Raw genomic sequence first — 24,170 nt, forward strand, 5'->3', positions numbered from 1 at the left:
ATTTTAAAATCGTCAGCATTAGTCAGAAGGAAGGCGAGCTGCCCTCCATCACAGCGCCCCCTCATTGACTGCTGTGTTGCATACACTCTCCTATTCAAATAGCTGTCATCTCCCACACAGCAGACTGACAGACCGCTGGATGTCTGCCACCTCTGGAGCAATGGGCCTTTCCTCAGCAACCCCTGTCAACTTAACACACACACACTTGTAAGCACAAAAATCGCATATATAGACATCCATATGGGTTACACACGCACACACCTCCATCCTCAGCCCTGTGCTCAGACAGCAACCCCCACAAGGACACCCTGTCAAAACCTCTTCCTTTTCACTTCCTGTCTCCATGTGCTGTGGGGGCTTTGAAATCTGTTTCTTTTTCTGTTTTTTTTTTTTTTTTCCTGGTCTGTTTTTTTTTTTCTCCATCTAACACAGATGTGGTTTTTTCTTCCCCTTCTATTCCACAATGCCTTTTGTTCACCCTTTCTGTTAACATGTGTCAGGTTGGGCAGCCTTGACATTTTCCAATGTGTTTTTGTGCAAAGAAATCAAGATGCTGTTTCATAGGATGGAGCTTTATATCTTTCACTACCTACCTCCATAAGGTTGATATTTTCTGAATCGGAAATTCAAAAAGCAGCCAGATTTTGTGCTCACCTACACACCCTTAACCGAATGTATGTGTGTATATGAGAAAACCTTTTCATCCTTTGTGTGTCCTGTTGTTTGTGTGCGTGTCAAGTGCTCCTGAATATCAAGATTTCATAAATTCAATGACATTTTGAATACCCACACATTTACTTGTGTTGTGTGCAGAAGTGTCCCACTGACTCAGACTATTTATTTATTTATTTATTTATTTTTCCAGATTTTTGCATGGAGGGCTGCTTAGAAATGTCCACAGAGAGCTCTAAGGCAGGAGATGACTTCATAGTCGCATTGTTCAACCTTTTCAGTTGCCTGAACAATGTTCCCAAGGCCTTGACTGAGGTCCTTCAACCGTACCTGGAAAGGGCACAAATATGGGACCATCTCTACACACTTGCAGGTAAAGCAGCAACCAGCTGCTGCACAATGTTGTACTTCAGGAGTCATTGCTGCAGACTGGCATTACATTGATATGGAGGTTGATATACAGTGCATTACTAGAGGCTTCGATACCATTGTATACCATCGTACTGCGCTATTGTACATTGTGTGTTTTAAAATACAATGCTGTCCATAATAATAGAAATCATACACTTAAATAGTATTAATGAAATGTTTGTTTGTTGCGACAAAAACACATTTTTGCTTCAGGAGAGCAACTTTGATGTCATTTTTTTCATATTTCCATTGCTCATTAGCTCAGTGCTGTTTGGTCTCTAACGCAGGATACAGTACTATTTATCTGCTGAAATGAAGTGATTAGAAAATACCAAGTCATTGCCATTCTCATTTCATGTTAAATTGAAAAACTGATTGTTAAATCCATCACCTCCCAAGACATTGGGACACAACTGTTTTCATGCTTGGATAACAGGAAATGAATGTAAGTAACTGAGAGTTGACCGAATTTCTCAGAATGTGGTCAATGTGCTCCTCAATACAAAAGTAAAACTGCCCGCAAAGAATGTCTTTTTCCTGCCGGCTGGTGTTGACACTGCATGCACGTGAGGTAAAGCATGACTTTAATATGCCGTTACAGAGACTGCACTCCCCAACTCTCTCTTTCTTTCCGCCTCTCTCTTGTACAAGCTTTGATACAGAGCTTAATCAGAACTCCTGTGGAGTATGGAGCTCTTTTTGGTGGTGATTTTTATATCCTGGGTGAGTGGTAATTATTGTAGCATAAATTAGGGTGATTGGAGACGAGTATTTGGATGGAGACAGAGCAGGGGAGGGGTTGACGGAGGGAAAGAACGAAAAAGAGTGAGCCAGAGAGAAATTCTCAATGTCATCCAATCCTCATTTATCCTCACAGGGTAATTAGTTTAATTATTGGACTGTGCCAAATCTTTGTATTATAATTTTGGTTACAGGATACCCCCAGTGCCCCCATTTCTATTTAAACTGTTCAGTGAGTTAACTTTCATAGATTACATTGAGAGTTTGACTATTTCTCCACTTACACTGATGTTTCATCACACAGTAGCAGGTTGTATCGAATCAATACACCAGTCAATACGGTAGCGGGCGGTATAAAATCTGAGCACCAAGTGACTTTGAAAAATAGGTCTAGGTCTCACCTGCCACTGAGCACTTCTCCTTCGAAAAGCTATATCATTTTCAGTTCCGCTCTCCTCCTTTTCTATGGGTCTGAGGTCACACATTTGTTAGGCGTCCCGGGAGATTTCAGTGCACTTCCACAGCCGTCGCAGTACTATATCTCTCTGTCGTAGCCTTTGGTTTTACAGCCGACGCTGTAGGAAGTTTATGGGTGCCATACAACTTCATGCTGTCGCTTCTCTGCTATCAATATTAGCGGGATATGAAAGGGCAGAGCAACGAAAGACATAGTGCACCTGGAAAAGGTAGTAAGATTTCTACTGTCAGGCCACCTGGGTTTGATCGAGAACATCTGAATTTAACTTGACATTACTTGCTTTTAGTGTAGATATTTTGACAGGATACGGTAGAGCTCTGAGGATGAGCAAGCTATTTATGTCTCTGTGTTTTCCCATTGTTTAAAAAGTGGAGTCATTTCTGACACAGACTGAGTGCTGTAATGACGAAAGGGTTATTGCTTGTTTGAAAAGCCCAATAGCACAACGCTGAAAATACGAAACAAAACCCAATCCGAACATTTTATCTCCTCTTCATTTTATGTCAATTATATGGCAAGGCTGTGGGTCTTTGACAAGTCCACAACTGTCATGATTTAAGACCTAGTTTAGTCATAGAACAGTATCTTATTAGAGTAGTATTAAATGCTCCTGCACACAGTTGGGGCCTTTCATTTTTTATCGCGCACTGAGGGACTTCTTGGGCTGCATTCATAAGTAAAAACTGGCAGCTGGCAGCATGTTTACCCATTAAGCTTGACTTGACATCATTGCCTTTTTAGTCCCTCTCTGAAGTAACTAGTTACTCTGTGAGTTAATGGTCTCAAAGCTTTCAAAAAATGTGACAGCACATGTCTTTCAGCTTTCTTTACCTTGTGCATTCACTGACCTTTTTTATCAGACACAACGCGGACGGTTCCTGTAGTGATCAGCTGTGTCCGGGCGATCGTCACCAAGTCTACCAACACCCTCTTGGTACACCTAGTCTCCATGGTCATGGATTGGCAGGCCACAGAGGTGCGCAGCGGAGCCTTGTTCAAGCAGAATGTACCTGAGAGTGTCTTGACGAAAATACCCAAGGAGTGGAACTACACGCCCCCGGAAGCAAGGAGAAAGGAGACTGCCACTAAGAGTATGCACAGGCTGGGTGTCACATTTTCACGTCAAATGAGCAATGAGAAATTTTAGGGTTGTTTTCCGCAGATTAACATTTCCTCTTTCTTTCTTTCTTTCCTCCTTTCTTTCTTTCTAGCTGTCATATCCTTAACTATTCAAACCTTCTCCTTCATTTTAACCAACCTGCCCCTCGCCGTAGCATCCGTGCCTCTCCCGATCCGCTACCTCTTCCAAGTGGCAGAGAAGCAGCTCTCCCAGCATTCCCGGCAGCTGCGCTTAGTGGGCCTGTTACTCTGGGCCCTGCTAGGCTGTCTGATCCAGGGCCTGGAGGACCCACACACATTAGAACAGATCAGTGGTCTGGCCCTGGACCGCGGAGCAAAAGAGCCCCTGTCCCTGCTGGCTGAGTGCCTACAGGCTGCCATGGGCATTCAACAGAAGGTAAGGGCTAATGTTAATGTAACAGTAATATCAATAATAATAATTAGGGCTTTGTTTACACTGTAAGGGAACGTAGAGCGTTAAACTGGGCTGTTGTGGTGTCGCTTCAAAACCCCTGATACCTTCATTTCATCATATTTATGTTTGATTTAATGTGCCATCAAAGCAACCATCAGCCATCTGACTTTTGCACATAATCTTAATGGTCTCCTCTTTGTCTCACAGGGTGTTCCCAAACCCACAATGCACAAAGTGCTGCTGGCTATGGAGGAAAAAAGACCCAAGTGGACAAACATCCAGCTGCAGAAGGCCCGCAAGCTCTGCTCAGACAGGTGAGAGGTCAACTGCAGGGAAATTAGCAGGAGGTAAAGGTCAGAACTGCATTGATGTAGCTTCTATTAATGTTTTCATGCAGTCAGGAAAGTGCTGTTTATGCATCATTAGTCTGAGTTGGTATTGATTATTCATGTGCACCTTCAACAAAAAATGAGGTATCATTTTATTTAGATCATTTTGATCGTAAAAACGCTTTTTATAAAATGAATCTCCCCATACTTAATTTTTTTAGTGATTCATCAACAGTAAGATGGGGGTTGAGGGCTGATGAAGGGGGAGGTTCAAACTGACTGATGCTATATTCAGCTGCTTGACATTCAATATACTGTAGACGCTGCGTAAAGCAATGAAAAAGAATGCAGCTCAGATATGCTTTTTTTAATTGAGCATTCAAATTCTGATGTATCGTATCATCAAGATCATTTTTCATCGGAAATCAGATGAATCAGATCAATGGATCTCAGATGTGTTTGTTGTGGTAAATGATGGACACGGCGTCTGACCGAGTGGACCGCAGGCTGGAGTGATGGGAAAACAGCTTTTACTTGGGACCGATCCGCGACCTTTGGCTCTGCGTTTTGTAGCTCGTTCCCAGAAATTGCGCCTGTGGTTGTTCATCATAACAAACTGCGGATTCATCCATCCTCATGAAAAGGTCCAGTGCCGTGACACAGCATCCACAATTAAAAGAGAATAAAAGCACTGAGTAGATTACGGCCAGTTCCAGGAAATGCTGTCGGTTTCAGTGACAGGAAGATGCGACGAGACGTGAGGAAAAAAAAAGGGAAGAGACGGGGTGGTGGAGGGGTGGAGAGGGGGTTGAGTGGAAAAGTGAAAGAAGAGTGATTATGTATCACCTGTCGGAGGCATTCAGTGGGATCATTACTATTCATTAAACTAACCTTCACAGGGAAGTGACGCCTGGCTTGTAAACAATCAGAATACAGTGTCAGAGAGAGAGAGCGAGCGAGCGAGAGAGAGAGAGAGAGGTGGATGTAATAACTCCAAAAACAACTGGCACTCCACTCACTGGCATCACACACACACACACACACACACACACACACACACACACACACACACACACACACACACACACACACACACACACACACAGTAAACCCCTCAAAAAACAGCATTTGGCCCTTGCGAGCCCTCCCACCTCTGTTCCCTCATCCCACTTTCCCTCCTTCCTTTCCCAACTGTAACCCCCCTCCCCACGCCACCCACCTTGTCTTTGCAAAGTAATTTGTAGAGGAGAAGATTATTGTTCTCCATCATGGTGACCCTGGCTGGGCTGACGGGATGCATACACAGATGAAGATGAATGCAGTTATTCCTTGGCGGAGGTCTGCCTCTTTCAGGGCACATTGGCCCTAATGACATGATTGATAGGCTGTCCCAAATCCGGAGGGGCCCTCATTAATCACCCCGCTGACTGAATCCAATCATCTGCTTCACCTGCACAGTGATGGACAGGAAAGGATACAGCGCAGGTGCTGACACGGGTGCACAGCCACCGTCGCCGACAACACCACCGTCGGGCCGCCAGGCAAAAGAATGAGGCGATGTACACGGACGAGAGGGGAGTCCTCTTCCTTTGCCACTCTCAATGTCAAGCAGCCAATGGCTGGCTGACAGGTGACACCGCTTCTGCCACCTTATAATTACAAAGGGGAAGAGAGAGAGGGAGAACAATGACAGGAAGTGTATGTGAAGGAGAAGGTTTGATGGACGGTAGTGTGATATCCATCCATACAGGAAGGGCAGGAAAATGATGCAGGCGTCTGCCAGGGTTGGGGGCTGTACATGCATGAGGACCTTGACACACAATTACACACACACGTACACGCTTAAGAACACACACACCAATCATTTTTAGTGCACTGGCATCCTTCGGTCAAAATCCCCCTTGTGTATCTCATGAATGGTAATGAAAACTATTTTAAAAATTATTTTGTTATCTCACCCTCAATAATTTGTCTGTATTTTTCATGTGGTTTTCAGACAGTTTAGTTGAGCAAAGATATTTCTTTCCTTGCCAAGAATTTGCCCTCTGGAGTGAATTATTTCTCTAAAAACTAAAAAATTATTAATTCTAAACTGCGAAGTCGCGTTTCACTTAATTTTCTTGTGTAGTGCAAATTCCAAATTTTATCACAAATTCTTCTCTAAACTAGAAAATACTTCCTCAGCCAGAGGTGGTAGAGACACGAGCTGACACCCTCCCTCTTCTTGTTTCCTCTCCTTTCTCTTTGCCCCGCTCTGTTTTTTTCTCTCTTTGTGTTTTCTCTCCCATCTCCTCCTTTTCCCACCTCTGTTTCACTCTCAGTGTATTTGAGCGAGGAAGGGAGAGCGGAGTCGCTGCGGCTGAACTGACTGAGCAGAAAATAGGCCTGATGCTGCTGGAGGTCTGCCACAAAGCAGGTGGCAGCGACTACCTGAGGCAGATCTATCACATCATCCAAGGCAATGAGGTAGGGAAGCACTCTCTCTCCCCAGCAATTAGGTGGCTGCTGGCCTGAGGCCGCAGGCTGTTCAGGAGGGGGAGGCAGAGGGAAGAGGGCTGCTGCTTGTGTGCAGTCTGCTCGTTCTGATCTTCTGTTGTTCGGGTGACCTCAAGGGTGCAAACCTACAGTGATTTCCTGTGTTATACGCTCACCACATGTAGAGCAGAGGAAGCCACATGGAGTTGCCACATTCACTACAGAACTCTTTGGAGGAGATCTGAGTGAGAAAGAGCAGTGATTCTTCTTTTTTTTTTTAACTTAAGTTATTTTAGTTAAATTCACTTCAGAGAAAAAAAAAAGTTTAACAAAATGAAAAGTAGCTGTTCTCAAGGAAGTCCCAAAGTTAATCAAGTAAATATATATAGAAGTTAGAGAGTTTAGTGATATTTTCCATGAAGTTGGTAAAACATACAGTGAGTGGAAATAAGTCAAAAGGTTGTGAGAAATGTTATGTGCAGAAACTTAAGTCGCTTAACTTAACACCTCTTCAGGTAGGCATTGTATTGTTTTGTAAATCTAACTGGAACATCCTCCACCTACAGTGCACTGCATTTATACCACAAACGGACTCCTGCTACTGTAAATATGACAAAGGCACCAACATATGCTCCACTATACACTGTATCACCTCTACTTATGGAGTGTATTCTCACCACAATGGCTCTTTCAATGGGAGAGATCATTCATTATAGGATGACCCTGGCAATATTCTGTGTGTTCGTGTATTATACACAGTGTTTTTGTCTGTTTCTTAACACTTTCTCATGTCTGGAGACATACATCTTCTGAAAACGGTGTTGAATGTATTCTTTCGCTTTTAATGATTAAAGGGAGAATTGCTGCTTCAGAAAAAGCGTTCGTCAGAAGATTTTAATATGTTTCTTCTTGGCTCCACCATCCTCACCAGTACATATGAAAGAATCCTCAAATGCTTGCTCAGTGGCACTGATGCAGAGTGGAGGACCTTCGCTGATCATCACAATGGAGCATCTGCTGAAGGTGTATGCGTGTTGACAGGGTTGTCTGAGCAGCGAGGAGAATCTGCATCTGGTTGGTGCTCATCTGATTCTGATCCTATAGACACAAATACAAGCGCCATATACATTATGCTGCTGTTGAGCATAATGTTGAGCCGTTGAGTCCATGAGCAGCTATAACCCTGCGTAGCAATTTAATAGAATGTGGAGAGGATTCCCAAGCAGGCTGCGAGTTACCCTCTTGGCAGCTTGAGTATCTCTACTCGCCCAAGGTCGAGGCAAGAACACGCAGGTCAGGGACAGGCTGGGCTGGTGGTGAGGTGGAGGGATACGAGGTTCGGAGGCCATGTCAAGCTGACGGATGAGAATGTAGTGAGTTCACACCAGGATGCTCACACACACACACATACTGCGCACACACTTACAGAGACATACACAAAAACTCGCTACGTTATACTGTACATCAAGTAGTAAGACACCTGTACTACAACCACAGCAAAGGTTACTGAGAGAGAAGTAGAAAGTGTAGCGGTGTCCTGAAAACCCCTCTGTTTCTCTTTCCCTGCATCTACACATATCTCCATTCGTTCTGTGTTTCCATTACTCTGTTTCCGAACAGCTCTGATTAATAGTACTTTTGTGAGGCTGATCAATTAGGAAAGACGTGGCACCATTCTGCCCTTTACTCTGCGTGTCTGGGAAACGAGTGGTATAAAACCTGCCTGAACTTGATTAGTTTGTGCTTTTGTTGGGTCAGTCAGAGTGGACGTGAGTGTAAAACAGGCTGAAATTCATTATCATTATCACAAGTGAAAAATGAATCATGCAAGAGAAAAAATGTGAGAAGCATCTGTATGCTGGATGTTTGCTCTGCTGCTCTTTCAGTCTGAGGATGTTTAGTTCACTTGTGAGTAGCTTCTTGGCCTCTCTCTGTTGGTCTGAGTTTATCAACCTTTTTCTTCACAGAATATTTACTGTCAGTCATAATAAGTATTTTCAACCTTTCCTCTTTCTGTCTCTCTTGTGCTTCTACCTTCTCTCTCTCCTCCTCCTCCGTCCTCCTCCAGGAGTTGTTGATGTTTAAGCTAAGTGGAGGAACAAACTCGCCCAGTCATCCTCCTCGCTTGGTGAACTTTGACCTTGCCTCTGAGAGTCACGGGGACGCTGCCGCCTTCAACCCTCTCTATCAATTTGACCACGTTGGCAAGAAGAAGCTGGATCAGGTTTGTCAAGCTTCTTTAGGTTATCGCTAGTTTATTTGGTAGCAGATGATTTATTTATTATTTATTTTAGCTCTCTGTGATGCCTAGTTTGGAGCTTATTCGTGTCTTTACGCTATGTGGGTGAGCTTGTGATGAGCGGGGCGGAGTCCTTTTAACTTTCTCCCAAGGCCAGAGGCTTAATGTTGAAGGTTGGGAGCTGTTTGAGTCTCTAGTGAACTGGATACTGTGGCGGTCTCTGAAGTTGTCAGGTCTTTCTGGGGCTCGGCTTTCCTATTCTCCATAGGTCGCTGCCTTTTCCAAGCAGGAGTCAGGCTGGCAGGAAGAAAGGAATACTGAAAAGGTGAAAAGATGAGAGAAGTCTTCTGTTTCATAAAAAAATGAGTAATGTTAAAGGAGAGCGTAGTCTTTAAGTGCACTTCTTTGGGGCTTTGAACCGTATACCCTCTTACCCCAAACTTATCCCCAGGGGTGCCGCCATGATGTTCAGTTAATTGTTAGATTTTTTTACCTGCATAAAGCTGATAAGTCACTACAAGAAGTTTTAGTTCAATGTGAGAGTTGTCAGCTTTCCCCCTCATTTCCCTCCTACTATCGAGGGAAATACCGCTGATATCACACAAAACAATCACCAAAGGTTAGTATTTCTTCACGACAGGCTTGCGTGTGTCTTTTTACTTTTTAAACCGGATTAGATGTATTTATACATTTGTGATCCCTTGGAATGTAGCTGCGTTGCCGCTATTGTTTTTAGTACACGTTTTAATCTTAAAACCTGTTTTTGGCTTATCACAGGAGCCTGCATAGCTTTGCATAGAAACACCCTATTAGGCGAATGATTAAAATGCCTTCCCCGCTTCAGGTGCCTGTGTTGTTTGTCAAATAAAATGGAGGGAGGAGGAGAAAAAAAAAGTTACATCCATCAATCACCTATGAGGAAGGAGCAGAGGGGGCGGGGTGGATGGATGGAGGGAACAAGTGGAGTTCTCCTCCTTTTGTCAATAAAATTCAGCCCGGAGTTAAGAGTGACATTTTGGCAATCAAAGCAATCTGATTTTTATTTGCTTTCCCAATATGGCACTAGTGCCAAGTGTGTGTGTGTGTGTGTGTGTGTTTAAGAAAGAGAGAGAGAGAGCAATAGATGGGGGGGGGGGCACGGTTGGCGGGGTGCCATTGAAGATGGCAAGAAAAAAAGCAGTGAAGTCAGAAGAGTAACGACTCCCTCCCAAAATTGATTTATCTTTCTATAAATGATGGCTACATCCCCCCAAATGGATTTATAAATTAATTGCTGTCTTATTGGAATAAAAACCTTCTTGTGCGGACATGATTGATCGCCTGGTGTCGGTAGCTTGCGCTGGGGACCCCCTCCTCCTTTGTTAGTGGGTCCCAGCTGGAGCGGTAATGCACTGATGGTATTAACCCTGATTAATAACTAACAATACGCTATCCTCATACATCAACAGAGCGCCGTGGTCGACTGGGCATGGGACTGGCCAAGGCTGGTGCCAGCCTATCAGGGCATGAGTCAGGTCACCTTCAAAACTCTGCTGGCCAACAGGTAAAACAGACATTTCACTTGTTACACATGTTCATTGACAGCGGCGTGTGCACGTGTGCGCGCGTATGCAAATGCAGGCGTGTGCGCCGTTTCGTGTTTTTATTACGATCCTCACAGGTGTTTTTGTTTTTGTGCAGTCTTTTCATGAAATAAAAGTCCCGCTCCACAGAGGCATGTGCTGCATCAGTAGTGTCTTTACCTGTACAAAATGAGGCGTTCACTTGGGACTCCTGAGGCAAGTTTCCCCCAAATTCCCTTCTGACCTAACTTCGGCGTAAGCTCCAGTCATTGGGGATCATACAGCCGAGCTGCTCTTCATCAGAGGTTCAAACTTGCACTTTGTTCAAAGGCCAAGGGCTCCTGTGGCTTCCACTGTAGAGGCTGAGCGGTGGAAAGAACTCTTTGGAAAAGGATAGTGCAGTGCTGTAATATGCTGCGTGTGTTGAATCATGGAATCCTGTCTTTTTAATGCATGCGTACACGTGTGACTGACTGTCTGCATGGACAGAGTGTTTGCAGATTTTGGTAACTGAGCCTACTCTTCGGGTACTTTTGAGACCTTGAAACCGCGAGAAAGGTAGTCAGAGATGGAAAAATAGTGACTAGCTCAGATCTTGGTGTCACCTGATTGAAGAGTTTTTCGCCTAAGTCTGCCACTCCTGTCCCATCCTCCACTTCCCCCTCCTCTCCCATTCTGCTCTCCAACGGGCATAAATATTTATGCAGGTATGTGACACATATTAGATGGCAATACTTCAGGCTGTTCCCTGTTCTCCATTCACAGCTGTCACGCTGCCAGCTATCAGGGAGCCATGGGGCTACTGCACCTTGTCTCCACGCCTACGCCCAATCCATTCTAAATCACCGCCATTGTAACACACACGCACCTTTCTAACAAAAGGGCAAGCTCTGCATCTGCCAAGGACACAGGTCTAATAAGGGTGAAGTACGCAGCTCCGTGCTGTGCTGTGACGAGCTTTGTCGCTTTCATGCCTCTACCCCCTTCTTCCCACACACACATACACACACTCCATTCTTCCTCCCCTTATGCATATGCTGCTTTGTCGCATGTTAAAACAGATACTGTCATTGCTTGACTGAGCCAAATTAGTGTTGGGGCATTCATGAATAGATGCTGAATGAAATGGATATGAAGTCAGATAGCAAGAGGGAGAGAAAAAAAGAGAGATTGGAATTGCAGTTTGAGATTGTGAGTGACAGAGAGAGAGAGAGGAGTCAATACTGACAAAATGCATGAGGAAAGATGGGAGTGGGAGGGGGTAAAGGTTATATAATTCACCCTAATCTCACAGTATCAAAGTGTCTGAGATTCTGCCATTTGCCTCATTAGCCTCTCTTTGTTGGGCCAGAGGAGCAGATTTCATGGAGGATTTGGAGAATGGCTTTGGTTCTGCCTGTGACGCTCGCAAAGAGCAGGAAGTTAGTTTCACGGCTGGCGACATGTAAGCTGTCAAAGTTTTCCTCAGATCCATCTCCGACTCAAAAATATCTCTCAAGCCATAGAAGGCCATTCACGGGATAAGCGCACTGATGTCGGATCCACTGATCCATTTGTTAGTGCAGATAAGGATAATGCTTTCTGCATAACTGTAGACTGAAGTGCCCTCGGCCGTTTCCACCGAGGCTTCACAACAGCCACTGTTTTACTACCTCCAGTTGCTGGACAAACCACAGGACATAATCTTACACACTTGACAATATTAATAGCAATGAGGCTGTCTCACACTGCACAAAAACACCGATCACTGTGACCTTGTGAGGTTTCGTATTTCCTATCTTCTAAGTTTTAGTCTCCTTGAATGACTTCTCTTCCCTGTACACGGCCAGTATTTTTTTCCCCCACTCCCTGGACTGTGTGAGTTAGCGGTGTGGCCCATTGGCCTCCTATATATTGTTACAGTGGCAGGACAGTTATTGTGCCCGGGGTTTATATCACATTCTAATGGAGCAAGGCTATGAGTTAAGGGCGGTAGGCTTTTACACCGGGGCTGTTAAATCACTGTTCAGATGACTTCATTAGCAGAGCAGGACACATGCTGAGACACTTGCGCCTGCACACACACAAATACACACACACACATACATACGCTTTCACCCCCGCTACCTTGACGGTGTAGCATCGGGGCCAGGCAGGAGGGAGAGTGGATTTATACAGGTGTGTGTGTCCTTCTTTGTCACCTGTCACTTCAGTTCGCTCAGCACGATGGCTCATCCATCATCTGCAGATTGAGCTTTTCAGCAGAAACCAGACTGATTAATACCACCCCAGGACCCCCAGGGTTGACTGGCTGACTGGCTGACCTGGCTGCCTCGCAGGCTGGAAGTTTGAATGGATAGATGGGTCACTTGTGGGTGGGCTAACACTTTAGCCTGCTGGTTTGCTGGCTGAATTGCTGACTAACTGGGTGACCAGCTGATTAGTAGAATATCTTCAGGGATTAACGACAGGCGAAGTGAATGACAAGGAGGCGTTTTTTGATAAATGACAGCTCTCAGAAATGGATTGATGGATAGATGATGGACTGACTGACTGGGAGGATAACGGGTAGTCTGTTTGCTGATGGCTAAAAGCCAGACTGAAGCTCCCAGCCTAGTTTTACCCACATTAGCAGAATCTGATTCACAGTCTACAAATTTCCTAGAAAGGGGGCTTTCCTGTTTCCTCACCACATCTTAACACTCTCCTAAACGTAAAACCATCTTTCTTAACTTAAACCATGTCAAATACTCGATACTACTTGAATGGAACAGCTATACTGCAGACAGACCACTATTCAATAGTCAAAGTTCATGGGCGGACCTCAGGACTGCAGTACACTTCAGTGCTGAAGAGGCTGTTTTACCTGCCTGAGACCAATTTGCCATACAATAAGAAAAATGTGAAAGAATCATTGTGTTTAACTTGGTATTTGATGCCTTAACTGTAAGGGAGCTTCTTCTATGTCCAAAATTTGCAAGGTTAAATTTTAGTGTGCTACCCAGCTTTTTAATATGCTTTTTGAAGTCAAGAGTCGGGTCAAGAGTGACACCCCAGCATTTCACATTTACAGCAACCATCCTGATGTGTAGTCAATCAGTTCCTTTATAATGAGGCTTGAGCAGCTTTAAAGCAAGGCTGCTTTTTTGAAAGGCCAGAATCAACAACGTTACTTACCCAGGTTAAATACGAACTTGACGTTTCACCTTGAACAAACTGCACACCAAGGGTTTGTGTTAATTGTCATGATCTGCTAATTGAAATGTGGCACACACTCTCTGACCTCAAGTTCTGAGGCACCCTTTGTTGTAGAGGCACGGAGTCAAAGTGCTAAATGATTCACCCGAAACTGAATAGTTTTTCCTCAGCTAACCATTTATGAATGGATAACTCATCTGCTTTGTCCTTGGTCCATCTTTGAAACCCTCCTTTCTTTAGCGGACAACTCTGCCACAGTCAAAAGCAACACAACGTGTAGGTTGAAATTAATGGAAGCAGTGACGGCCTTTCACTTCCTTATTTGAACTCTGATTGTGCTGCAGTATGAACTGTAATCTTTGATGTCATTTTTCTTTGCCATCCAAGAAAAATAAAACAAATCTCTGAAAAAAGTATTGCCGCAGACTAAAGTCACATTTTAACTGTCATCTGCCAAGGTGACTGTTTGAGACAGTCTGTATGTCAGAGAAGGTCCTCTGACCTGGTTGATAAGGAGTAGCCAAGTATGAGGGATGAAGCTTTATGTGTCACAGGGCAGCTTCTCCACTCCATCATAAGCACCTAATATCATCCAAGGACATTCACGCTCGCATCGACAGCACTGGTCCACTGGTCCGGGTACCGTTTCCTCAAACCGGCAACACAAAGTCTTTGTGCATTGGCCGACACTAATTTTAAAATTACCTATGCTGTGGCTTGTCCTATTTTCACAGCTAATATTCTGAGTAAGCACCCGTCTTCGCGATTTTATTTCACGCATTGACAGCAAAGGAGTACAGCATTGACCCACACATTTGGTAGCTTAATATGTTAAGCTACACTGTAACTACTGAACACTAAAGCATTTCCTCTGCATTGTCTCATTGTTGCTGTTACCCCTCAGGTCCATAACAATAGCAGTTTGTGGAAAAAATGCCAGTCTGTGGCACTCTCTTGCTTGAGCGGCTCCTTAAATTGCGGCGATAGACGCTTGTGCTTTCAGGAAGTGGGCAATCGCCATCTGTTCCCGGGCTCTGCCATATGGCGGGCCTTTTTCTCAGGGAATAAAATAAAAACAAATATGTCAGAATGTTCGTCTTCCTCCACGGACGCTGATCAACCTGGGGAGAAGCTGGATCTCTGTGTGTCTGGATTAATGGTCTTACTTTACGCTTCAGGGAATGAGGGAGTGTGTGCTTGTTGTTGGTGGGGCTTTGTGTGTGTGTGTGTGTGTGTGTGTGCGCGCACACATGCCTGCCTGTATGAGGGTATGCACATGCTAGTGCATATTTATGTACCTGGAAGTATTTCTGAAATCATTTATATGACTTAAAGGGCGATGTTACCATACCATTTGGAGCAGTTGGTTGTCCTAGTCTTGGAAGCATTACACAGGAGAAAAGAGCTTCAAGGTTAGCCAGAGTGACATTTCATGGCTGCTGCTGCCAAAGAAACAAGAAGAAACGCTCTCAAGCCATCATCAGACTCTCTGTCTTGCGAGGCCAGAAATTCAAAAGACTTGTCACTTTTGAAAATCAGGAGAGTGTGATGTGTCATTGAGGAAGGGCTTCTTTCTTCTCGCGTCGATCCCCTTGTGTGTGTCCCCTCCGCTGACTGACAGCTAGGGATGGGAGTTTGTGTTGGTGGAGACAGAATACATCTTTTGTCTGCTTGGTTATACATGGTGTGTTTTGTCTTCGCTACCCCTGGACAGCACTGACACATTGAGGTTTTCATTAGCCGTAAGCAGGTGGCGGAGGAGAGCGACGAGCTTGTGCGCATGAGTCTGCCTCCATGCCTGTCTGTGTGCATCTGCACTGCACCAACTTGTATACTGTATGCATATCATGGAGGGCGTACATGTGTCTGCCTGCATGTGTGTGAATGTTCACTCTTACATTTCAGTGTGTGTGATATTTGGAGGTTTGCTCCAAAGGCGAATAAATCAGTGATGCCTGGGATAAGGCCGTGGCCCCTCCTCAAACTGCACAGACAAGCTGAGAGGCTCATTAATCAAACGGCCAGTCACAGATGTGATGGCTTCCACACAAACCGCCAGCAGACTGTGAAAGTCACATCCAACAGAGTCAACTGTCAGCCAGGCAGGCAGGCAGGCTGCACTTTTCCTCTCCCCCTCTTTCTTTCTCTTTCCCCTCTGTTGTATTTATCCCTCAGTCTCCCTTTACCCCCTCTCACCTCCAGCGTGATGCCTCGGTGTGATACATCTGAAATATTTGTCTTGTCCCTCTAAAAACGATCTGGAGGGTCGAGGCAAATCTATCTTCTCAGAGTGTGGTCATGGTCAAACCATTCTAGGGACACGAGACATCAGTCATTGCTGAACATCGCTTTGTTCTCTGTGGTTACAGCACACTGGACTTGGTGGTACAGCACCGTGGAACAGCATCTCCAACCTTGGCTTGTCCAGATCCTCTTGTAACCTAAATAATCCCAACTCATTCGATGTATGAATGTTGATAGAGTGGCAATGATTTAGGTAGGTCAGTACATGCTGTTCACTGTGTCCAGGTCAAATGTACGTGCTGATGCGGTAAGAATGTTCCCTCACTTGCAGTGTCCTCAGTACAGAGCATTCAGGGGTACATTCGGGAGTGAACTGTGGATACTTCCTTCATGGAAATGCCGTTGTGTGAGAATGAGTTTTCCCATTGCTTGGTTGATATAGCACATGTCATTTTCTAGCCATTTCGCTGCTGCAATCTCCACTCCCAAAGGGTTTGAACTGGTCGCAACTGTTAACAATAGTTACAGTAATATCACTTTTCACTGACAGAATTGTCAGTGCGCACTTCTTATGCCACAAGGCAAGCTTCTCAACAGGATTATCGGGTTATCCCTCGTGTATTGTGAATTTTCTGCAGTTTCACCTGACCTCCTTCTTGCAAATATTGTGATTTCAGATCATTTCATAACATAAATAGCAACCCTCTGTGATTGTTCCAACTTTCAACCTTGGATGGATAAATAGTTGGAAAGACTCTGTAACACCAGAACTAAATGAAAATTCCACTTAATCTACTGCAAAGCCCTCCAAGGATGGAGAGAAATGCTGGATGGAACAGGGACAAAACAAAGCCACCCGTTCCTGATTAAAAATGGCAAGTCCCAAGGCTCCCCAAATACACTGGGGCATTTGATGGTACAAATATAAAGACAGTGCTCCACGCAGCAATAGACAGCTATGCTTTTGTCCTCAGTAATTGTGCTGGAGTGGAGGTATTCCTGTTACAATGCCAGAATTTTGAGGAAGACACCAGTGCAGTTGGAGCCTCACAAAGCTGAACTCTCTTGCACGAGCACTTTTTTTTTTTTTTGCAGCGCAGACCTTATGAGCAGCTATTTAAACCAGGTTTTTATAAATATGAAATGAGCAGTGATTCAGCAACTCTATGGCCTATTTAACACATTTTTCTCCCCAACAACAGCCCTCTTTTTTTCAGTGTGAAAATCAGAGCCAAAAACTAATGACAGCCCAGCAAGTGGTGTTTTTTGTCTAATCACATGAGGGAAGGGTTCATGTTGATGTTAGAGTGAGATCCATGTCTATCATCTCTTGTATAGCCTACTTAAAATTGAGCCTTGCCACATTACAGTGACTAAAATTGTGGGCTGTCATTTTGAGCCTCGCACAGGAGTAATAATAACAAAATTATCTAAAAATTCAATATCGCTGCAAGTATTTTGTCACCACACCTGACTTTGGGGGCTTTGCTGAACTTTTTGTTTAGAAATTCTAGTATGTCTTTGGGGTATTCATTTTTGTTAGCAAAATAATTCCATATTTTGCCCCTGGAACCAGTTTTGTCAACCAGTTTAGATGTACTGGGACTCAGTTAAAGACATGGTGGACTGTTTGACGCTGTTGCCATGTTTCCTGCTGATTTATTGAGTTGACTTTTTAGCTGACTGCAGCAGTCCATTGTCAAGAGCCAGACTGTGACCGTCTGTTCCAGTCCATCACTGTATTCTTCTTCGTCTTTTTGCTTACTATTCTGAGCCATGTGCCATCTTTATTCAAACTCTCTGGAGGTAACACTGAGTTTGGCTTTTAGCTTGCAGAATATGCTTGATTATTTGATGAGTGTGTTGAAGGATTATGTTGTAAAACTGAATTGAAAAAACTTAGAATGGCTGAGTTAATACTGCAGTCAGGAAGAGCTGTGGTGCATATATTCATATCAGTCATACAACAATAGTAGTGGATATCTCTATGATTTGAATGAGTAATCGTAGTTTAACACAGACAGTCGTACACCCATTCGCATATATGTGTGTGTGTGTGCTGGTGCGCCATTGTAGCGTCAGGGTTAGAGAGATCATGCACTTATAAGACAAAGTGTAAGAGCTTAATTTTATTTCTGGCAGCAGCCAAATATCGTATTTTTTTGCAAGACTTTGAAGCTCTTCATACTCGTTCAGTGGAAGTCACTTTCAATCAGGGCATCAGCTAAATGCCCGAAACATAATGTCTGTGTGGGTGCGCCTCCATGTGAAGCTGTGTGACGGTGAGGGTTTGTTTTGGTGGTACATCATGAGGTTGTATCCTGTCGCCAGGCTCATTAGCCCGGCGGCGGCGCCCAGGCTGCCCCAGCCAATCGCTGCTCTCCGTGCCGCTCTGCCATTTGCATGTGGTCCAGGAAGAGATAATTAGAGGGATCTCTGCCTGTCACTGTTAATCTGGGACTTAGTGAAGGGCTGTGACGCCGACATGCTGATGGACTGACACACATGTCTACACGCACACACACACAGTGTGGTGTCATACCCGTGTACGCACATTGGCATCCGATACACACACATGCACACACGCCAAGAGCACACACAGCACCTGCACGCGAACACACATGAAAATGAGCTCATGCATACACACGCAAACACTGTCTCTCATGTTTCTTCCCAACTCCGCTGCTGAACTGGAGTCTTTATTAACTCTTTTTGACCTCTGACTAATACAGCTGTCTATTTGTCGTCTGTATATCTCTAATACTGCCGCATATTACACTAAAGTATATCAGAGCAGCCTCTCCATTGGTATGTGAATGATATCATGTTGACTCAGTGGCTGTTTACACCAGTTGTACTATGCTGTTGACACAGGTTTTAGATCCCTGTTCAGATAGACTGTGCGCTTGTTGCTTCCCAAACAGGCAGAATGCTCAGTAAGCCTTTTGAACAAGCCCAGCTGTCAGCCCTATATACTTTCACACACACACACACATCGATGCGCACACATCCCGACAAACATGTACACGTGCTCAAGCGCTGGCACGTCCCGAGCCACACACACGCCGAAAACACACAATCCCGCTCACACACCGCTGATTGGCAGGCCTCCTGTTTTCCCATAATTCCGACTGATTTATCCAATCAATCTCACTTGGAGGGCTGCTAACGCGCTGACTAATATTAAGAGTAGAACATGTGACAATTAAAACATCCTTCAGGTAATTACAGAGCTGGTTTAGCAGCAAACAACTGAGGCATTTTATACATTCAGCTTGTTGCCTGTGTGTTTTATTTGTACCTGTTTGATAGTTAATCGAAGGAAATGAGGTACATCTGTGAATGTTACCGCCTTTAATGCACATGACACATATTATGTAAAATACCGTATCATTAGCTGAATGTGTCTATGCAAATATTGACTCTGCTCGCCTAATTGAATATCATAGGCAGTGTATCCTGTAGAAGAAAATCCTGTGTTAAAAGCTGGATAGATGTTCTTGTCAGTGCAAAGACTCTTTTCCACCCAAATGACAGCTAGTCCTTTTTGCCCACTGTGGGACTGTTTAATGGTGCATGTTGAGAGAGAGGGTGAGCACCGTTGCTGACCTCATCTGTCCTGCTCAGTGACCCTGTTTCACCACTGATGACACATAATAGTTGACACTTGACTTTAGGGGCTCTTTAAGTGCCAAGAGTGCCCGAGGCCCTGGATTCATATTCTAATGCGGTCATCTTTGTACTCTGCGCCTCCACCTTTTGTCCAGGAGCTCTCTCTACACTTGTTTCCACCTTTTTTTTTCTTCACCACTCTTTCTCTTTCTTTCTCTTGTCTTACAGATGAACACACACGTGCAATCACACACACACACACACACACACACACTTAGATCTACTCAGACACACTCTCGCTGAATTGAAATAGCCTGTCCCGCCCCTCTGCCCCTGTGCCATTACAGGTAAGCACAGAGGTGCACTTGTCTTGACAAATCTATAGACAGCTGAGCGGACACTCCAGCTGGAATCAACGCTCTGTTTTCAGCCTCTCCTCTCCTCTCCTCTCCTCTCCTCTCCTCTCCTCTCCTCTCCTCTCTCAGCTACTAGCTCTCATCAGGATCCTCTTCTACTCTTACATGCAGCCCGGTTTCCTGCCTTCACTTGCTGTGAATATTGATCGATTATTACAGTTAGGATTGGAGATTATTTAGATTTTAATGACTGATTGTGTTGTGCAGTTCTAATTTGGGCATCCTGGATGTAAAGGTGTACTTATTTTTAGCAGATTTAGAGATCCATTTCATATACTGTAAATGACAATTTACACAAGAATGTAAAGCTCGCTGTCTTGCCCTGTTCAAGATGAGTGATGGCTGATTAAAAATCATTGAATTCGTACAGCATGCTGCAGTAAATGCTTTGGCATGTCAGACCAGCTTCCTCCCTGCACGATGTCATTTACACTTTTACATTTTGATGCATCACTGCTGTTTCCTTCAAAGCTTAGCCGCACTTATCAGAAGCTGCGTTAACACGTGTGGAACCTGTGATGTTGGTGGCAGCACATGAGGTCCACACTTAATTTTAAGGAATTGAAAAGCAGCTTTTTAACAAGCCCCCAACAATTATTGAGTTTGAATTCCAACTCAGAACAAGTTCTAGATGCCAAACTCTAGTTATGATCTAAGCAAGATCAGCATACGCCAAAAGTGTGGTGACCAGGTAGGCTGTCTGTCTGTGGCAAATGGTAAGTGTGTGCTTGCACTCTCCTTTCCCCTTGCATCCCACTCACCGTTTCCCCCACCTTTGCAGATTTTTACTCCGTTTCTTTCAACTCTTTCTCCTTTTACCTGCTCTGGCTCCCCATCTCTCCTATCTTCCCAGAGAAACCATCATGGGTCATGTTTTTCTGAGTCTTTGATCATTGAGTAGTCTTTCAGCATGTTGACTACAAGGCCTCTCACCTCCCCAGTGGTTGTTGCAAAAGAGGGGGCACACTTATCTGGCTTCTATGATGTTAATGGTTGAAAGCATTTGCTGATGTTGAAAGCGTGTGTGTGTGTGTGTGTGTGTGTGTGTGTGTGTGTGTGTGTGTGTGTGTGTGTGTGTGTCCACTCAGACATGATGAAAGACTCTGTTATGGCACTGGGTTGTGATCATGTTGTAGCTACATTGTAGCTATGTTCAGCGTTGGATGATAAGCGAGGCATTCTTACGAACTGTATCTGACTGATAACAATCACGTGACACTGTCGTCGTTCGGGAGAAAGAAAAATCCCTCAACGCTTAAAATTCTTACATTGTTTTTAAATAGCTTTAAAGGTTGGAATTTAGATCTCCTACTACCTCGAGCATTTCATCCATATCTATTTGTTCAGTTATTGCATGGAAAACTTCCTTCCCTGTGCTATAATGGGTTTGTCCTCAGGGCTCAAACTCTGGTTCAAATAGAAAAAGCCTTTTTTTCCTCAGTCTTTACACCTCATGTGTGTAAACGATGGTTGGGTGTCTGAGAGCTTTGCCGCTCCATCCAACTGCAGAATTCTCCCCTTTGTAAGATGCAGGGGATGGCCTTGATGTGACAGCTTGCGATGTTAGCCCAAGTTGTTTTTGACAGAAGACAAAGGGAAAGGAAAGGGGGGAAAGAAAAAAAAAAGAAACATAAAGGCAAAGTTTTGGAATTTTTCCTCTGAGATGAATTGCCTTTGCAGGAATCAATTCTTTCTCCCATTTCTCATTTTCTTGAAAAAACAAAAAAAACATCTCTGTTTTCCTCTGTATCTTTGCTTTGTCATGACTGTTAAGAACAGTCTGTTTGATTGAATTTGCCACCGGAGACATTCACTGATCTTGATGGATTCTTTGGATGCAGGACCTAGGCTTGCTGGAAGCATCTTTTTTAGATGTTTTTTTTATTTATTTTTTTTTTCCTTATGACATTATGGAAACAGGTCTACCCTTTACAGCAGACTGAGCGGTGAGTAGTATTATTTGACATATTGTACTGCTGCATGCCAGTCTATAAGAATGCCAATGACAATCATAGGAGAGGACATTTAGATTACTGTCGAGCCTCCCTGTCCTGTCTCTTCCTATCTGGCCTCCTATCACTCCATCTGTTTTGTAATCTGTCTTCTCTTCATCTTGAGTTTGACTTGTAATGATGAGAAGCTGGTCAGAGGGGTATAGAGCGTTCGTGTGTGCGTACGTGTGTGTGTGTGTATACGTGTGAATGGGCGAGTGCACGCCTGTGTCCAGTATCTCTGCCCTCACTGAGTCAGAGTGTGACCCTTGGGCTGTACCTTGCAATCAGTCAGCCTGCCTAGCCCTCCTGTCTGAGTGTTCCTCCTCCAGCCCTTTGAAAGAGCCCTTCTTATCACCGTGTGGTAGACCTTCCCTCTGCCCCTCACTGTTCTCAAGGTTAGCCTCACTCTGCGGCCTTTCTGTTTCCACTATCCTTCATATGCGCCTTACTGGTATCTGTCCATGCTCTGCTTATTACACAGTCTCATAAAGGAGTCTGGGTGTTGGAGGTTTTACTCTCCTTCCAGCTCTCCCTCTCAAGGTGATTCTCTCCATATAGCCTTCCACCAGCTCTCTATCCAGTGCTTACACACATCTGACAAAGGAGTGGAAGTTTAAAGGTGGCTTGGCTCCCTCCTCCCTCTCATCCTCACTTTCTTTCAAGGTGAGTCCCTTCCTGTGCTTGTCGTTTCTGTTTTTCTTCTCCACCTTGTTGTCACACACACACACACACACACACTCATTCTTAGATCCCAAAGAAAAAAAGCCCGTTGTGAGTGAATGTTGGGCCGCACAACCATCTCTTTTCTTTTCTATTTCTTCATGTTCTGTCTTGGAAGGCCTTCCCACCTCAGCTGTAGGGTTTGCGGTTTTGATGCCCACTCGCCTGGTGCAGAGGTCGAAATGCCTGCGGTAATCTCAGAGCCTGCCAACAGTAAAGACGTTTCAAGGAGCTTCTCCTATATGTGCACTATGTCCATGTCTATATCTGAGCGTATGTGATACATTCTGAGCATTCCCGGGACTAAACATTTTAGAATACTTGCCAAAGAAAATTGCAGCTGTGGATAAAGATATTCCCTCTTACTTTATGGTTTCATGATGCATGGTTTGGTTGTAAGTTCGTCTTTCCACGGTGTGATGTAGTTATTGCTATGGTGGATTTTAGTGAAACAAATTTGAATGTTTTTGAACAATTGTGAAGATATCTGAAGCACGTGCAGTAAGAATAATGAAAAAAAGGAAAAAACAGCACCATTTTGCAGGCATCCAAATCCAAGTGCGCAGTTGCAAATGAAAAAGACTGAATCTTTAAAGGGTAGAAATATGCTCCTGCAGTCGAGAAGCAGAGTTCAGGCTGTTGCAGCAGGACAAATTGGGTTCATGTCTTTCACATCAGAAAAGAAGCATATCCCTGAGCCAGAGAAACAGACTCTCATTCAACCCTGTCGTCTAGAAATCAGGTTTATGTACTATTACTTTGTTTTGCCTGTTACATTTAAGGTGAAACATAATTTCTGCCTGAATTATGTCGATGGGGGAACGTCCTTTCAAGTGAAGGAAGTGATACGCTTTTCTACCACACATATCTTGTAGGGGAGGGGTTGAGGTGCATGGTGAGCATACAAAACACAGGAAACAGAAGATTTTAACCAAACTTTTGGTTAACCAAACTACCATAACTGGAGGGAAAACAAATAAAAATGCATGAATGTAACGTTTAAGTGTCACCTGTAATTGCCAAGAAGCCAGTTCACTGGCTACCAAAAGTCCACATTAGACTTGGGACATTTGTATTTGAATGTTTGTCATGTTTAGCTGTTTGATGATGAGTTGTGTTTGTGTGCGTGTGTATTATAACATCCCAAAAGCTGATGCTTTGTCCATTATCCATAAACAAAATTTGGTTTGTGATGGAAAACTCCATGAAGTTGACAAGAACATTTCTTGAAAACCCATTTTCTAATCTGCGTACACAAACGCATCACTTGGCTTCCAGCGCTGGATACTGTTGGCTCATCACTTCCTCTTGAGGTGGTTGCGTCCATGCAGTGGGAGGCCAGTGTGGAATGATATCTGTCTCTCCGTATCTGTATCACTGAGAGCAGATATGGCTGATATCTCTGTCATCTCAGCATCTCAGACCTGACAGCACCGATCATAATCAGTCCCCCTCTGGCTCTCCCTCCTGCTATCTGTTTTTCTCTGCATCACAACATAGCCCGTATATTTTACCAGGTGTATCCGCGTCTCTTGTTTAGTGTTGCACCTCATCCTTCATATCTTA

The 24,170-nt window shown here is 44.2% G+C and overlaps 1 protein-coding gene across 3 annotated transcripts in view; it reads left to right on the forward strand.

Moving 5' to 3' along the window:
- Positions 1 to 24,170, forward strand: part of kiaa0825 (KIAA0825 ortholog) — a 110,234-nt gene that overhangs the window by 37,277 nt on the left and 48,787 nt on the right. For 2 of the 3 annotated variants that reach the window (XM_076729760.1, XM_076729761.1), the window contains exons 16-22: positions 866 to 1,045; positions 3,163 to 3,393; positions 3,514 to 3,818; positions 4,044 to 4,150; positions 6,487 to 6,631; positions 8,709 to 8,864; positions 10,328 to 10,422. In XM_076729760.1, the coding sequence (XP_076585875.1) occupies positions 866 to 1,045; positions 3,163 to 3,393; positions 3,514 to 3,818; positions 4,044 to 4,150; positions 6,487 to 6,631; positions 8,709 to 8,864; positions 10,328 to 10,422 (1,219 nt within the window). The remainder of the gene's footprint in view (positions 1 to 865; positions 1,046 to 3,162; positions 3,394 to 3,513; positions 3,819 to 4,043; positions 4,151 to 6,486; positions 6,632 to 8,708; positions 8,865 to 10,327; positions 10,423 to 24,170) is intronic. The other variant, XM_076729762.1, reaches the window with a different exon arrangement.

This window comes from Chaetodon auriga, chromosome 5 (assembly GCF_051107435.1).
Source record: "Chaetodon auriga isolate fChaAug3 chromosome 5, fChaAug3.hap1, whole genome shotgun sequence".
Lineage (NCBI taxonomy): Eukaryota > Metazoa > Chordata > Actinopteri > Chaetodontiformes > Chaetodontidae > Chaetodon > Chaetodon auriga.